General features: G+C 41.0%; 1 protein-coding gene across 1 annotated transcript in view; it reads right to left on the bottom strand.

Annotated features, from left to right (window-relative positions):
• NBEA (neurobeachin) overlaps positions 1–16,002 on the bottom strand; it is a 928,080-nt gene that overhangs the window by 403,950 nt on the left and 508,128 nt on the right. Inside the window, exon 37 of the mRNA XM_006083617.3 lies at positions 13,220–13,386. Within this exon, the coding sequence (XP_006083679.1) occupies positions 13,220–13,386 (167 nt within the window). The remainder of the gene's footprint in view (positions 1–13,219; positions 13,387–16,002) is intronic.

Genomic DNA, 16,002 nt, shown 5'->3' with positions numbered 1-16,002 from the left:
AGGGATATAAAAATAAGTAAGAAAGTGTTATAGAAGCAGAGAGAAGAGAGAAACTAAACCAAAAGTGGTAATATTTAAAATCAGTTTTATTAACCTTAAGTTAAAGATGTCAAGTGGATAACTGGAAATTCTGATCTGACCAGATGGGATTTAAATAAAAGTCAGTCAGTGGTTTTGTTTGTTTCTTTTTTGTTTTTCTTGTGCTGGTTTTTTCCTGGGATAACAATTAAGGTACTCTGGTACTCAACTAAATTTGCAGGCTACCATAAAAATGCTTGGACCTGCTATATGGTACAGTTCCCCATTAATAACAAATGGTACCTCAGATAGTATGGGTGCATTTGTTTATAAGCAGTGGCTGGAATAGTGGACACTTCTTAACAAAACTTTCTAGCCCCAGCACCTGAAACCAAAAATACAGTGAATTGAGTTAATATACTACATTTTCAGAGTTATTTAGATATTATTGAAGTATTATAAATTTAAGAAGGTACCTCTTTTGGGAAGTATGTAGCAGGGAGTGACATAATTATCATCATAACTAGAGGCCCGATGCACGAAATTCGTGCAAGGGGCTCGGACCTCACGGCCGCGGCGGCTTGCCTTGGCCCTCACAGCTGTGGTGGCTTGCCTAGGCCCTTGCAGTCCTGGCTTCATCTGGAAGGTCGTTCAGCTGTCCAGTCTAATTAGCATTTTACACTTGTATTATTTTAGATAATAACATAATAACTAACATTTGGACACACTATGTTTTTAATCCTCTCAACCTCCTTAAGAGGCATATCCTATATATTAGTAGCAATATAAATGTTAAAAAATAATCAGAGAGCTACTTTAAAATATCTGGAGTCAGATTGTTTCAAAGAATGAAACAAACAATAGTAGTGTTAATAATGGTAAAGGGATTTATAACAAACTAGAGGACCAGTGCACAGAATTCGTGCACGGGTAGGGTACTTAGGCCTGGCCAACGATCAGGGCTGATCAGGGCCTTCCCCTGGCCGCCGGCTTCTGGCCGGGTTCCTTTATTCTGCGCCGCCCCCTGGTGGTCAGCGCACATCATAGCAAGCGGTCAAACTCCCAGTCAGTCAAACTCCTGAGGGGACAATTTGCATATTAGCCTTTTATTATATAGGATAGCAAGAAGAAATACAAGGTGGTTTTTTTGGTTGCAGGAAGATGGATGAAACTGTATTTCAAAATGAAAACCATTTTAATGGCATGGTTTCCAGTGGGTCAGAATAGACAGACATTGAAGACATTCAAGAATACAAAGTGACAAATGAGATATTTTATTCCTCTAGGTCCTGTATTGTACACCAAAATCAGAAGAGCAGAGACCAGCCACAATGTCTGGGTCAGGAGTATGTGTAAGGTTGTGAAATAACCATCATGTTATAGATCAAACCTGGGTTGGCCAAAATTTAAGTTTCACGTAAAATAATCTGGGAGATGGTAAATAAGAAGTAGTTGGATTAACCAAAGAAAAAAAATCCTTATTTTTTTATGTAGATTAAAATTATCTATAAGTGATAAAGAATTACATAAAAAACAATTGATTCATCAATATTATTTTAATCTAAACCCAATATCAATGACATAATGCTCTTAAAGGGTCCGATTACGAGGTCCTCATCACCTAAGTACACTTGAACTATTAATATTTGGAGCCAATACTTATACAATCCCAACCATGAAGTCATCAAATTTACTGAAAGGTGAAAATTTAATTATCCACTTAATTATCATATACTTAATGGGTGCTCCTGAAGACGTTAACAAGGTACTTTGCCAGTTGTCTTTTTCATATGTTTGTTAAGTTACTGACTAATAATGTATCTTTTTCTTAAAAGATTTTTATTGATTTCAGAGAGAAAGGGAGAGGGAAAGAGATAGAAACATCAATGGTGGGAGAGAATCGTTGATCAGCTGCGCTCCTGCATGTTCAACACTGGGGATCTAGCCTGCAACCCAGGCATGTGCACTGATCGGGAATCAAACCATGACCTCCTGGTTCATAGGTCGAAGCTCAACCACTGAGCAATGCTGGCCGGACAATAATGTATCTTAAAGTGCCCTAAAAAACATTCAGCTTACTCAGTTGGATAAATCTAGTTTACAAGCTTTTAAAATGCCTATGTGATAGTTTTATATTGGGCATATGTTATTGCCTAGACTGTAAAAGTCTTTCTTCATTCATAAGCAAGCCATACTTAATTTTAAAGGTTTATGTTAAGACTCAAAAACGCATAAAAATCTCCTTTATATAATAGCCCATTCTCTAGCTTTGAACAGGATCTTCATCATAGAGTGTTTGACTGCAATTTACTATTTACTGAATAATAATAAAGAAAAGAACCTGTCTTGAAAGAAAACAGGTTCTGTCTTAACACTGTCCACAAGGATATATTATAACTTGAGACAGAAGCATGTATTAGTAATAATGTAAATGTTAAAAATTAACCAGAGAACTACTTTAGATGAATCATATGAATCAAATTTTCTAGGTTTACACCAGCTTGAAAGGCTGTTAAAATACATGAAAGTATTCTTTTTGGGACTCAGTGGTTTAAAACTAAAAGTAAAGGAGTTGACTATTTAATGATACTCTTCTCTTCTTCTCTTCAAAGAAAAATTTTTGTTTCAACTTCATGCAAGTGGTCTAAAGTTTAATTTAAAAAGATATTTGATTCATCTTATTTTTCTGAGGACTTGTATCATATTAGTAATTGACCTTTTCTGACAGGCTTCAGATACATTTATTTTCTTAGTTTTCTGCCTGGATTATGACTGAAAATGCGTAGGAGGGTCTTTACAGAGCTGTTACACATATTTCTATAATAATACTTGTATAAAAATAAAAATTATATGATTTTTCTCAGATTTTACATTATACAAAAACACTTTTGGTGTTTAGTATTTATCATTATCATGCAAATTGGATTAATAGTAGCCAAAGTACAAATACTATTGGAAAAGAGGATTAGAAATTTTAGAACACCAAACTAAACTGACAAAAAGTTTTTTACATATGGAAGTTGATGGGAGATAAATGTAACTTGCTTTACGATAATTTTATCCCACCGATCTATTACCTAAGCAACAAGAGTACAAGTAGTATTTACTTTTTCGAAGGGTGTTGAACAAAACGTGGATTTTCTTCCAGTTGGGGACAAAATCTCTGGAATATAGTAGTATAGTGAGAATTGAGTGGTGTTAAATCCTTTTAGTTTCTTCCATTAATTTAATCTAGTGTTCTGCATACTAATTTCATTTTCTTGAATGCCTCCATCCCCTCCATATTTTCCTGAATGTCTCAACAAAAAGGGTGGATAGAAAAAATTATTGAAAGTAAAACTTGATGTTTGAGGAATTATATAATTACATTATTAAAAAGTGTCCATATAGGGAGCTCCAGTCGCGCAATCGGTTAGCGCGCGGTACTTATAAAAAGTGTCCATATAAAAATTATCAACAGAAATCTACACTAATAAAAGACAAAGATGCTAATTGACTGTACCTTCGCTATGCCCCAAGCCATGCCCACCAGCCAATCAGAGTGACTATATGCAAATTAACCCAACCAAGATGGCGGCCGGCAGCCACAGAGCTGGAGCAAGCAGGAGGCTTCGTTGCCCAGGTGATGGAGGAAGCCAAGCTTCCCGCCTGCCCTGAACCGGCCATGGTCTCTGCTCATGGCAACAAAGTTTTAATTATAGAAGAAAATAAATCCCAGATACCTGCTTCCAGCCAGCCTCCACTGGGAGCTTGGGTGGCTGGGGGCCGTGGTCAGCCTGAAAATAGTCATCAGCCCCTCACCCAGGATGGCCACACCCTCATGGGGTGAGGGTCTCCGCTGGGGGGCTTAGCCAGCCTGAAAACGGCCCTCAGCCCCTCACCCAGGCTGGCCAGGCACCCCAGGGGGGACCCCATTGCTGAAGGGAATGTGGCCAGCCTGCAAACAGCCATCAGCCCCTCACCCAGGCTGGCCAGGCACCCCAGCGGGGACCCCCACCCTGAAGGGGCTGTGGCCAGCTTGCAAACAGCCATTAGTCCATCACCCAGGCTGGCCAGGCACCCTAGCGGGAATCCCCACACTGAAGGGTCTGTGGCCAGCCTGCAAACAGCCATCAGCCACTCACCCAGGCTGGCCACACCCTCAATGGGGTGAAGGTCCCTTCTGGGGGACTTGGCCAGCCTGCAAACAGCCATCAGCCCCTCACCCAGGCTGGGCACACCCTCATGGGGTGAGGGTTCCACCTGGGGGGCTTAGCCAGCCTGCAAATGGCCCTCAGCCCCTTACCTAGAATGCCCAGGCACCCAAGTGGGGACCCCCACACTGAAGGGGCTGTTGCCACCCTGCAAACAGCCATCAGCCCCTCACCCAGGCTGGCCACACTCTCATGGGGTGAGGGTCCCTGCTGGAGGACTTGGCCAGCCTGCAATCAGCCATCAGCTACTCACCCAGGCTGGCTACACCCTCGTGGGGTGAGTGTCCCTGCTTGGGGGCTTGGCCATCCTGCAAACTGCCATCAGCCACTCAACCAGACTGGCCAGGCACCCCAGCAGGACCCCCCAACCATGAAGGGGCTGTGGCGAGCCTGCAAACACCCATCAGCCCCTCACCCAAGCTGGCCAGGCATTCCTATATAATAAAAGAGTAATATGCAAATTGACCCTAACAGCAGAAAGACCGGGAATGACTGGTCACTATGACACACACTGACCACCAGGGGGCAGATGCTCAATGCAGGAGCTGCCCCCTGGTTGGTCAGTGCGCTCCCACAGGGGGAGTTCTGCTCAGCCATAAGCCAGGCTGATGGCTGCCAGTACAGCGGTGGTGGTGGGAGCCTCTCCCGCCTCCTCAGCAGCACTAAGGATGTCCGACTGCAGCTTAGGTCTGCTCCCCGCTGGCAAGTGGACATCCTCCGAGGGCTCCCGGCTGCCAGAAGGATGTCTGACTCCCTGCTCAGGCCCAATCCCCCAGGTACCAGGCCTAAGCCAGCAGGTGGTCATCCCCTGAGGGGTCCCAGACTGCCAGAGGGCACAGGATGGGCTGAGGGACCCCCCCCCCCAGTGCACAAATTTTTGAGCACTAGGCTTCTAGTGTTATATAATTGAAAATACAATATAAAATAAGGCTATCTTAAAATATTCTTATAAAAACCAATTTTATGTTAAAATTCTGAAATATAACAAAAAACTTAAACTGCTTTTAAAAAATAGTCGCAATATGCATATTCATTATTCCTTTTTCTTTTAATAATATGTCTATCAAATTCTATATATAGAGTCTGTAAATAGAATATAAATTATAATAAATAATTATTGTCTAGGATTACTTGTTAGAAAAAGGGAGTGGCAGGATAATTCTATAATATTACTAAATGGGTGATTGCCATAGACCAATTCCAGCATGTCATAATTTCAAGAGTTTCATCAAAAGGTTGATGAAACTTGGGGACTCAACAGGGTTGAGTCACACATGTAGTCACCTGTTGGGAATGGCTAAAGGCATTTCCTCAAACCTGAATAGGAAACTGATTGTGGCTGCCAGACAGTTAAAGGGCATCTTAATCTACATGTTATTGCCTCCTACTGGCCAAACACCTGAACAGCCATAAGCTATTCCCCAAACTGACAATGCTTCTGTACCCTTTGAAACCTTACCCTTTGAAGTGTATTATCTCCACCTTGCCTTAGGACAAATTGTGTTAATAAAAGCAAGGGTCCTAGACAAGGAGGCACTCTTCAGTTCCTTTAGCTGAAGGTCCTCTGACCCCCAATGCCTTTCAAAATTATATCTCATCTCCAGACTCTTTATTAGTCTCTGGATTCCTATGTCATCTACGTGCAGCCTTTTCCAGATTCCTGAACCCTTCTTGATGCTGGGACAAGAACCCCCGCATAAATGGTGCCCAAACAGGGACTTTCTGAACCCTGGCAGTGCCAACAATAAATGGCGCCTGAGCACTGACAACCCTGGAAGCACCAACATTAATGGCGTTGGACATCTGGAAAAGAAGGATTCGCCTGAGTGGAAACAGCACCAATAATAGCGGTAAGAGTAACTATGCGTAGAGCCCATGTTAGCTTCGGAAGCCCGCGGATCTGAAAGTGCATGTGTGATACTTTGTGTTTAAGTCAGATTATTATGGGGAAAAATTTGATAAGAAGGCAAAATTTTAAAGAAACTGGAATATCAAAAGGTACTCTTTTAAATCAGGCTGAAAAAAGAGTGCCATGGTCATCTTTAATGTGGTTTCTTGTTCAAATTAAAATTTTAATTTGTATTTGGAATCAAAAATCTGTAATAAGAAATGAAACCCCGCTGCCAAATCCGCCTCTGGTGCGGAGAGATTCAAAGGTGGCAGGAGAGGGCAGAGCTATAAGCTCTACCGCAATGAGATTACTTAATGTTTTGTTTAAAAATTACCGGAGAACATCTTATGATAACCAAATTTTGGCTAAGATAAGCTTGGGTGTTAGCTACTACTTTGGAAAGCGAAATAGGAAAAAATTTAAAATCTTTTTTTCTATTAAGCATGACTTTGGGAAAAAAATACGCCACCAGGTCATTTGCTGAAACTTCCCCCAAAGCAGGATGTGGGAAAAAAAGAGCCACATGGCGATCCAATATGGACGCCCCCTCCCTGAATATGCTCCTTCTAGAAATTGAAAAGTTTTAAAAAATTTAAAAATGCGTCTGGGATTTCTGTGCACGTGTAAAGAAGCTGGCTTGAAACAAATGCGCGCAACTGTCCTGTTTTTGGACATTTAGATAGAGTTTTGAGCTGGAATCTCTCTACAAATGTACAAAATAAAACCCCAAGACTGGGTTATTTCCTCAGAAAGATGGCGAATTTGACCCAGGGAAGAAATGCAGGCTGGTTCTAGCAACAAGATTTGTATTTTTCCATAATAAAGAGTGATTTTTGAAATGCTAAAGGTGATATAGTTAATCACATAGTTAAATCCTAAAGCTGAAACAATCATTACATTTTAATATTCATCTATTGTATTAAACAATCTAGAGGGAGATTTATGGGAATGCTATTATGCAAGATTAAGTGAACAGTGAGGAGGGTAAACAAGCCATTTCTCTATATTCTAAAGGGTTCAACTCAGTTACTTAAAAAGTCATAAATATAGTTTATGACTCTACAATGTATCCATAACAGATGACTTCAAAATACACCACTCTAGGAATAAACAACAATGGTCATTTTGCACTAATCCCTACAGAGCGCTAGTGGGAATGCAATAAAACAAGACTCACCGGTAGGTACAGTAAGGAAAAGAAAGGAATGGAGGAGGGGGGGAAATTTTTTTAAGTACGTAGTGGAGTTCATTCATTCAGACACGAACTAGACACCTATTCTGTATCTCACAAGCCTGAGTTGGGGCATTTATATGGTCCTAACCTTCTCAGGGCCAAGATTAAACTAGCTTCTGCACTGGCTGGTGTGGCTTGATTCCCAGTCAGGGCACATACCCAGGTTGTGGGTTCGATTCCCAGTCAGGGGGTGTACCGGGGGCAACTGATCAATGTTGATCTCTCACTTTAATGTCTCTGTTTTTCTCTCTCCCCCCCCATCTTCCTCTCTCTAAAATCAATAAAAACATATCCTTTGGTGAGGATTAAAAATAAATAGCTGGATAGATTATTAAAAATGGTGGCACAGTAGGAAGATGCTGCAAGGACATGCTCCCAGGAACAAGCTGGAAATACAACTGAAATATGGAAAGGCTTCCTGAATAATCAATGGAAAACTCACAGGAGAGAACCCTGATACCCAAGGACCAAAGGTGGAGACTGCATAGAGACTGGTAGGAGGAGTAGAGGCGTGGAAGGGCTAGACGGGCACCAAGAGATGGCAACTGAAGTCCCAGAGAGGTATCTCAGCTGTGTGTGTGTGTGTGTGGGGGGGGGGGGGGGCGTGCGACAAAGAGCTCTGGGATCTAATTCCAAAGCTGGGCTCCCCAGCAGAGAGCACCAAACTGAGGAGGGTACCCACATAACATCTAGCTGTGAAAAGCAGTGGGGTGCTATCTGCCAGGGAGTTGCAGCTGAAAGTTTGGCACCCTCTTAAAGGGCCAATGCACAAAAATTCTCTGTGAAACCATCTAAGTAGTGCTCGGGCAGAGGGAGGGTGAAGTGGACTGGAGCTGTGAGAGCAGAACCCAGGATTGGGGTCTCAGGGTATAGAGCTCAGGAGACAGACACCCCAAGTTTCCTGGGCTGAGTAATTTCCTCACACAACGGAGGACATTTTTCCCACATAGACATCTGCCTTGCCCTGTGGGAGAAGACAGTCGACACACCCTATTGGAAAATACCTTGCCCTGAGGCCACTTAAGAGATTAAAAGTAACAATTAGCCTCCAGGCAAGGGCAACTGCCCCGCCCTGTTGGAAAAAACCTCTCACCACACCTGAGGACAATTGCCTGGGGGTAATTCAAGTCAGCATCCTATTAATCTGTAGACAGAGGCGGTCTCTGGATGTTTTGAGTCTTTGCCTGATCCAATAAGTCAGTAACACCCATAACGAAAAGCAAAAAGAAAAAAGAATACAAAAATATGAAGATAGTGTAAGGAGCCTCTGGGACAACTTCAAGCGTACCAACATCCGAATTATGGGGGTGCCAGAAGAATAGAGAGAGCAAGATATTGAAAACCTATTTGAAGAAATAATGACAGAAAACTCCCCTAACTTTCTTTCTGGTGAAAGAAATAGACTTACAAGTCCAGGAAGCGCAGAGAACCGTAAACAAGAGGAATCCAAAGAGGACCACACCAAGACACATCATAATTAAAATGCCAAGGGCAAAAGACAAAAAGAGAATCTTAAAAGCAGAAAGAGAAAGAAAGTCAGTTACCTACAAGGGAGTACCCATACGACTGTCAGCTCATTTCTCAACAGAAACTATGCAGGCCAGAAGGGAGTGGCAAGAAATATTCAAAGTGATGAATATCGTTGCTCTGCCTCTGGAAGAACCAAGATGGCAGCATAGGTAAACACCGGAGTTTGCTGCCTCGAACGACCACTTCAAAACTACAACTAAAAGAGGGAACGGACATCATCCAGAACCACAGGAAGGCTGGCTGAGTGGAAATCCTACAACTAGAAAGAAAGAGAAAACCATACCGAGACTCAGAGGAGGCGCAGTGCAGAAGTGAAATACTAAGGTGCGGAGGTTGCATGTGGAGCGGGCTGGCGGCTGAGGGCGCGGATGTCTTTTTCAATCGGGAGGGAGTCTCAGGCTCTCAGCTCCAGTTCCGGGCGAGTCTCTAGGGACCCAGACTCATACGGGAGAAGCGGGACTGTCTGGCATCGGTCTGAACTCGAGGGCAGCTTTCTCTCCGAGGGGCTTGCAGCGATTACCAGGACATTGAGAAGCAAACCTCTGAGGGCAGGACTCAGAGGAGCCATAACTGCTAGCCCCGCCCTGTTGATCCCGTGGTACCCGCCCCGCCCAAGCCCTGCAGGGAGGCTTTTGCTGAATAGCTGCAGGCAAAGGCTAGATTAGCACCTCCCTAGAGATCCAGGAGCCACGAAGCCCAGAGGTCAGAGTGGGACCATCCAGTTTGCAGCTCTGTGGAACCATAAAAGACATACTCAGGGGGCAGACTCAGTGAGCACCAAAGCCCCATTGAAGCAAGTCCTGCCCCAGAGGGGTATCTCCAGCACAGAATTTCTCCCACTGCAGACACAGCTGATTCTCACAACCATTGGCCTGGAGGTCAATTCCTCCCAGTGATAACTACAACAATCAAGGCTTAATTACAACAAGACTGTGCACAAAGACCACAAGGGGGTGCACCAAGAGTGTCTACCTCAGGTAATTGGAACACTTAGCACAGAAAGGCACTCTATCGACACAGCGAAGCATAAAAAATGCCGAGACAAAGAAACAGGACACAAATGACAGAAATGGAGGAAAGCAAAATGCTGGATATAGAGTTCAAAACCACACTTTTAAGGTCTTTAAAGAACTGTTTAGAAGCCACCGATAAATTGAGTAAGGCCCTCAAAAAGACTGGTGAGACTGCCGATAAATGTAGTGAGATCCTCGAAAAGACTGGTAAGACTGCCAATAAATGTAGTGAGATCCTCAAGAAATCTAATGAGACCCTCGATGTTGTGATAAAGGACCAACTAGAAATTAAGCATACACTGACTGAAATAAAGAATATTATACAGACTCCCAACAGCAGACCAGAGGAGCGCAAGAATCAAGTCAAAGATTTGAAATATGAAGAAGCAAAAAACACCCAACCGGAAAAGCAAAATGAAAAAAGAATCCAAAAATACAAAGATAGTGTAAGGAGCCTCTGGGACAGCTTCAAGCGTACCAACATCAGAATTATAGGGGTGCCAGAAGAAGAGAGAGAGCAAGATATTGAAAACCTATTTGAAGAAATAATGACAGAAAATTTCCCCTACCTGGTGAAAGAAATAGACTTCCAAGTCCAGGAAGCGCAGAGAACCCCAAACAAAAGGAATCCAAAGAGGACCACACCAAGACACATCATAATTAAAATGCCAAGAGCAAAAGACAAAGAGAGTATCCTAAAAGCAGCAAGAGAAAGAAAGTCAGTTACCTATAAGGGAGTACCCATACGACTCTCAGCTGATTTCTCAACAGAAACTTTGCAGGCCAGAAGGGAATGGCAAGAAATATTCAAAGTGATGAATACCAAGAACCTACAACCAAGATTACTTTATCCAGCAAAGCTATCATTCAGAAGTGAAGGCCAGATAAAGAGCTTCACAGATAAGAAAAAGCTAAAGGAGTTCATCACCACCAAACCAGTATTATATGAAATGCTGAAAGGTATCCTTTAAGAAGAGGAGGAAGAAGAAAAAGGTAAAGATACAAACTATGAACAACAAATACACATCTATCAACAAGTGAATCTAAAAATCAAGTGAATAAATAATCTGATGAACAGTATGAACTGGTGATTGCAAGAGAATCAGCGACATAGAAAGGGAATGGACTGACTATTCTTGGGGGGCGAAAGGGGTGTGGGGGGTGCGGGAAGAGATTGGACAATAATCGTGCACCTTTGGATGAGGACAGTGGGTGGGGAGTGAGGGCTGAGGGTGGGGTGGGAACTGGGTGAAGGGGAATTATGGTGGGAAAAAAGAGGAACCAATGTAATAATCTGAACAATAAAGATTTAATTTAAAAAAAAAGTGATGAATAGCAAGAACCTACAACCAAGATTATTCTACCCAGGAAAGCTATCATTTAGAATTGAAGGTCAGATAAAGAGCTTCACAGATAAGAAAAGCTAAAGGAGTTCATCACCACCAAACCAGTATTATATGAAATGCTGAAGGGTATTCTTTAAGAAGAGGAAGAAGAAGAAAAAGGTAAAGTTAAAAATTATGAACAACAAAGTGACAAATACATATCTATGAACAAGTGAATCTAAAAATCAAGTGAATAAAAAATATGATGAACAGAATAAACTGGTGAATATAAGGAGCATAGAAAGGGAGTGGACTGAAAATTCTCAGGGGAGAGGGGGTGTGGGGGGTGTGAGAAGAGACTGGACAAAAATCATACACCTATGGATGAGGACAGTGAGGGGGGGTAAGGATAGGGGGTGGGGTGGGAACAGGGTGGAGGGGAGCTATGGGGAAAAAAGAGGAACAACTGTAATAATCTGGACAATAAAGATTTATTAAAAAAAAAAAAAGACTGTAACAGAAATCCTGCCTGACCTTCTAGCCTGTCACCCTGCCCTACAGATTTCAAACTGGCTAGCCCTGCCAATCATGAGCCAGCTCTTTAAAATAAATCTATATCTGTGCCTATGCCTCTATCTCTCTCCCTATGTCTCACATATATTCTAAGGGTCTGTTTTGTGCTTTTCTGGGGAAGCCTGACTGACACACTCTGTCTCTATTTACACAATCTGTGTGATACTATGAACGTTTATCTGACCTCTGAATGCTTCAGTTTCTTCACTGAAACATGGAGAAAATTTCAGTATAAACCTTTATAGAGATATCCGAAGGTTAAACAAAAATAATCCATGTAAAGTTCTTAGTATGGGGGCTAGCACACAATAAATATTTGATAAATATTAGATGTCACTGTGTTGCTATTATTATAACAAACAAATATTGATGTTGAACATTTTTAAAACCTTAGGTTAAATTTTAATTTACATTAAAAAAATAAGAAAGTTTTCTTACATCTATCTTATACTTGAAATGCAAGGACAGTTGGTCAAATACTACCCTGGTCATATTCAAATGTTCTTCCCTATTTAACAGAATCAGTTCTACCAGAATTATTCTTATCAGTGTCTTGTCCAAAATTAACCAAACCCTAAAATCTGCCAGGCAGAGACTTAATAAAAATACTTAATGGAATCAAATAAAATGAAGATATACAAATGAAGAACATTAACAATCAAAATAAGCTACTTCACTCCTAGTTTTCTAGAAAATTTCATTATACAGAAGAAGATGAAAGTTATGCCCCTAATTTGTAATTTATAAATAACCAATTTTGGTTTTAATTGTACTATAATCATAAATGCTCTAATTTGAGATAAAATCCTTTTTAAGAGCAAGTAAATAAAAAAATATGTAAGAAAAAAAATTTAAGAAGAATATATCACTTGTCCATAGTAAATGTTTATATTATTAGTTGTATATAAGAAAAATTAAGAATGATATAAATTTACTAAATTGGAAGGTTTGGTTCTTTACTAAAAAAATATTTTTATTGATTTCAGAATGGAAGGGAGAGGGAGAGATAGAAACATCAATGATGAGAGAGAATCATGGAACCACTGCCTCCTGCATACCCCTTCTGGGGATCAAGCCCAAAACCTGGGCATGTACTCTGACTAGGAATCTGACCATGAGATCCTGGTTCATGGGTGGACGCTCAAACACTGAGCCACACCGGCTGGACAAAGGTTTGATTCTTTGAGATTAAAATACTTGCCTAAACAAATTTTGTATTATGTATACATAATTCTAAATTAGAAATAACTTCTATTGGAGCTACTTTTAAAAGTTTAGATTTTTTCTAAACCATTGTAGAGACATTACTAAAGATATGAAAAATTACGGTAATTTTTAATACTTTCAATCATAATCTCTAAATCATTTAAAATTTTACAGTCATTTTTAGTTCTATCATAATTAATCTACGAGTTATTTTCTTGTAATTTGTTATAACTCACCTATGAGAAACTGCTCCCCAAGCACCATGCTTGTTTGTGAGAATGTTAAGGATCTTCTGTTTCAGTTGATTTGCTGTAACGTGATCTCGATGTTTTGCAGCACTAATGAGATGGTCACACATCTTTTCTTCCTCTCTCCTATCAGCAGCATACTGGGCACACTGCGACTATGTAAAGAAATGCAAACAATGTATGACTTCAACTGTGCATTAGTAAGGAATGCTATATAATTTTAAGTTAAATGCTAATAAACTCAGATAATATAATCTTTTGAAACTTTATTCTAAAGAACACATATAATTCCCTTTCAAACTTTTAAAAATGTGTTCTTTGTGTTTATACATATGTGTATGTAAAGTAATTTGGATAATGTTAGCTCTCTGTATTCATGGCCATTGGTATTGATAACATAGCTAATCATTCTCATTGTGTATCAAAAGGTTCAAGATGATCATTTCTTTAAGCATGTTTGATTTTTTAAATAAGTTTGGTATAGGGTGGATTGACTACAAATTTTGATATTACTAAGTATGTAATATAATGAGTCATATAAGAAAGGAAAACTATATACATCTAAATAAATGCATATAACTAGTTCACATTCATCATTACTATGGAAAAAGCTGTGTCATGGAAGGTACTTGAACATATCTCGTCCTCTATCTATTGTCATAAACTATTATCACAAGTCATTATAACAAATTAAGAAGAATTCATTCATATTCTAATTCATCTTTTTGTACAGGGAATTACCAATTAGTACAATGATCTGCCTCATAATGAGGTTAATATTTCATTAGTTCATAGGAGAATACAATTAAAATTTCATTTTTCTTCCTTACCAATTGCAGTGGTTAACTAAGAAAAACTTAACCATGAAACATTCATCTCACATTAAATATACTTTTTCTCTTAATTAGAGGCTTAAATTCCTCAAAAAGTCCCAGTAAAATGCCATGACTTTTATAAAGTCTTTTGTAATTTAAAAATAACTGGTGAACACACAACAACAACAACAACAAACACATCAATGCATTTACTAATATAGCTTTAACTAAAAATACAACACACACACATCAATGCATTTACTAAAGTAGCTTTAACTAAAAAACATACACAAATTAAACATTTGGGTTAATAAGAAATGTACAGTCATAAGTAACAATGGTAAGACTCTCAAAATTAAGTTTAAATCAGTATTTTATGTATACATAATCTAAAAATTACTGAGTCTTCATATCCTTCTTCATAACTTCTTAGCACTTTTTGCCATCAGCCTCAATAAAGTACTCTCATCCCCAAGGGGGTGAAAACTGGTGTTGGGTGAATGTGAAAAAAAAACCTTACTATTTTAATATATAAAGCACAGATGTATATACAGTACAAAAATAGATATGCAGCATATTGAAGGTAATAAAATATCATTGGGAAATAATTAGGATAAAAATTGTATAAAAAGATTTCTTAGGGGGCAATAGTGCAAAAAAAGGTTGGAAAGCACTGCACTTAGCTTAATAGGATTTTGAGTAGCTATGTGTTAAAGCTAGTAACTAATATCTGGCATCATAAAATTCCATTTTAAATGTTTTCACATGACAAATATTAATTTGCACATATCCCTGTAAAATATCTTGCTTTTCTTAGTAGAAATACAGGATGGGACAAAAGTAGGGTTACAGTTGTTTATATGGAAAATAATACAATAATCCTATATAATAAAAACCTAATATGCAAATAAATGGAACAGCAGAAGGACCAGCAGAACGACCAGCCGCTATGATGCGCACTGACCACTGGGGGGCAGACGCTCAACGCAGGGGGCAGCTCCTGCATTGAGCGTCTGCCCCCTGAGAGGGAGGTGACTGGTGGTAGCGATCAGGGGTGGCAATCAGGAGGTGGGGCCGGCCAGAAGGCGGCGCCAGGCCACTAGTCAAGGCGGGTGCCAGCAGGGGCCCCGCCATTTGCCCCACCCGCTGGCCGCCCCAAAGATGGCCCTGATCGCTGGCCAGGCATAGGGACCCTACCCTATATATTGGGAACAGTCTCTTAGATTTAAAAATTAAAACCTGGCAAAGCTACTCTAATACTGAAAAAACAGGATGATGCAGCAATGACATACATGAACTCTGGCTAGCTAGCACATTTTGTACTTGGCTCTGATTCTGACACTTATAAACTCTCTGACAAAGCCAATTACTTAACTTCACTCTGCTTCAGTTTTTCCAATAAGATGGGGAAAATGGTACTATTGCCTCAGAAGGATCATGTTATGTACTACTTTTTAAACAATTTTTTTATTAAGTTACTAGAGGCCCGGTGCAAAAAATTTGTGCACTGGCGGGGGGGTGTCCCTCAGCCTCACTTGTGCCCTCTCACAGTCTGGGACCCCTCAGGAGATAATGACCTGCTGGCTTAGGCCCACTCCCGGGTGGCAGAAGGCAGGCCCAATCCCTAGGTGCCTGCCCCACAGCCCTGGTCGGGCTCAGAGCAGGGCCGATTAGGGGGTTGGCGCCGCCACCTGTCACACTCAAGGCAGGGTAGATGGGGAGGTTGCTGCACCACCCCCTGTCACGCACAGAGCAGGGCCAATCACGGAGTTGGGGCGCTGCCCCCTGTCACACACAGAGCAGGGCCGATCAGGGGGTTGGGGCGCAACCCCTGTCACCCACAGAGCAGGGCCAATCAGGGGGTTGGGGAGCTCCCCCCATCACGCATAGAGTAGGGCTGATGGGGAGCTGCGGCACCGCCCCCTGTCACACACAGAGCATGGCGGATCAGGGGGT

The sequence above is a fragment of the Myotis lucifugus genome, unplaced genomic scaffold, assembly GCF_000147115.1.
Source record: "Myotis lucifugus unplaced genomic scaffold, Myoluc2.0 scaffold_7, whole genome shotgun sequence".
Taxonomy (NCBI): Eukaryota; Metazoa; Chordata; class Mammalia; order Chiroptera; family Vespertilionidae; genus Myotis; species Myotis lucifugus.
The sequence above is the reverse complement of the archived record's forward strand: the minus strand, read 5'-3'. Positions and strand labels throughout refer to the sequence as shown.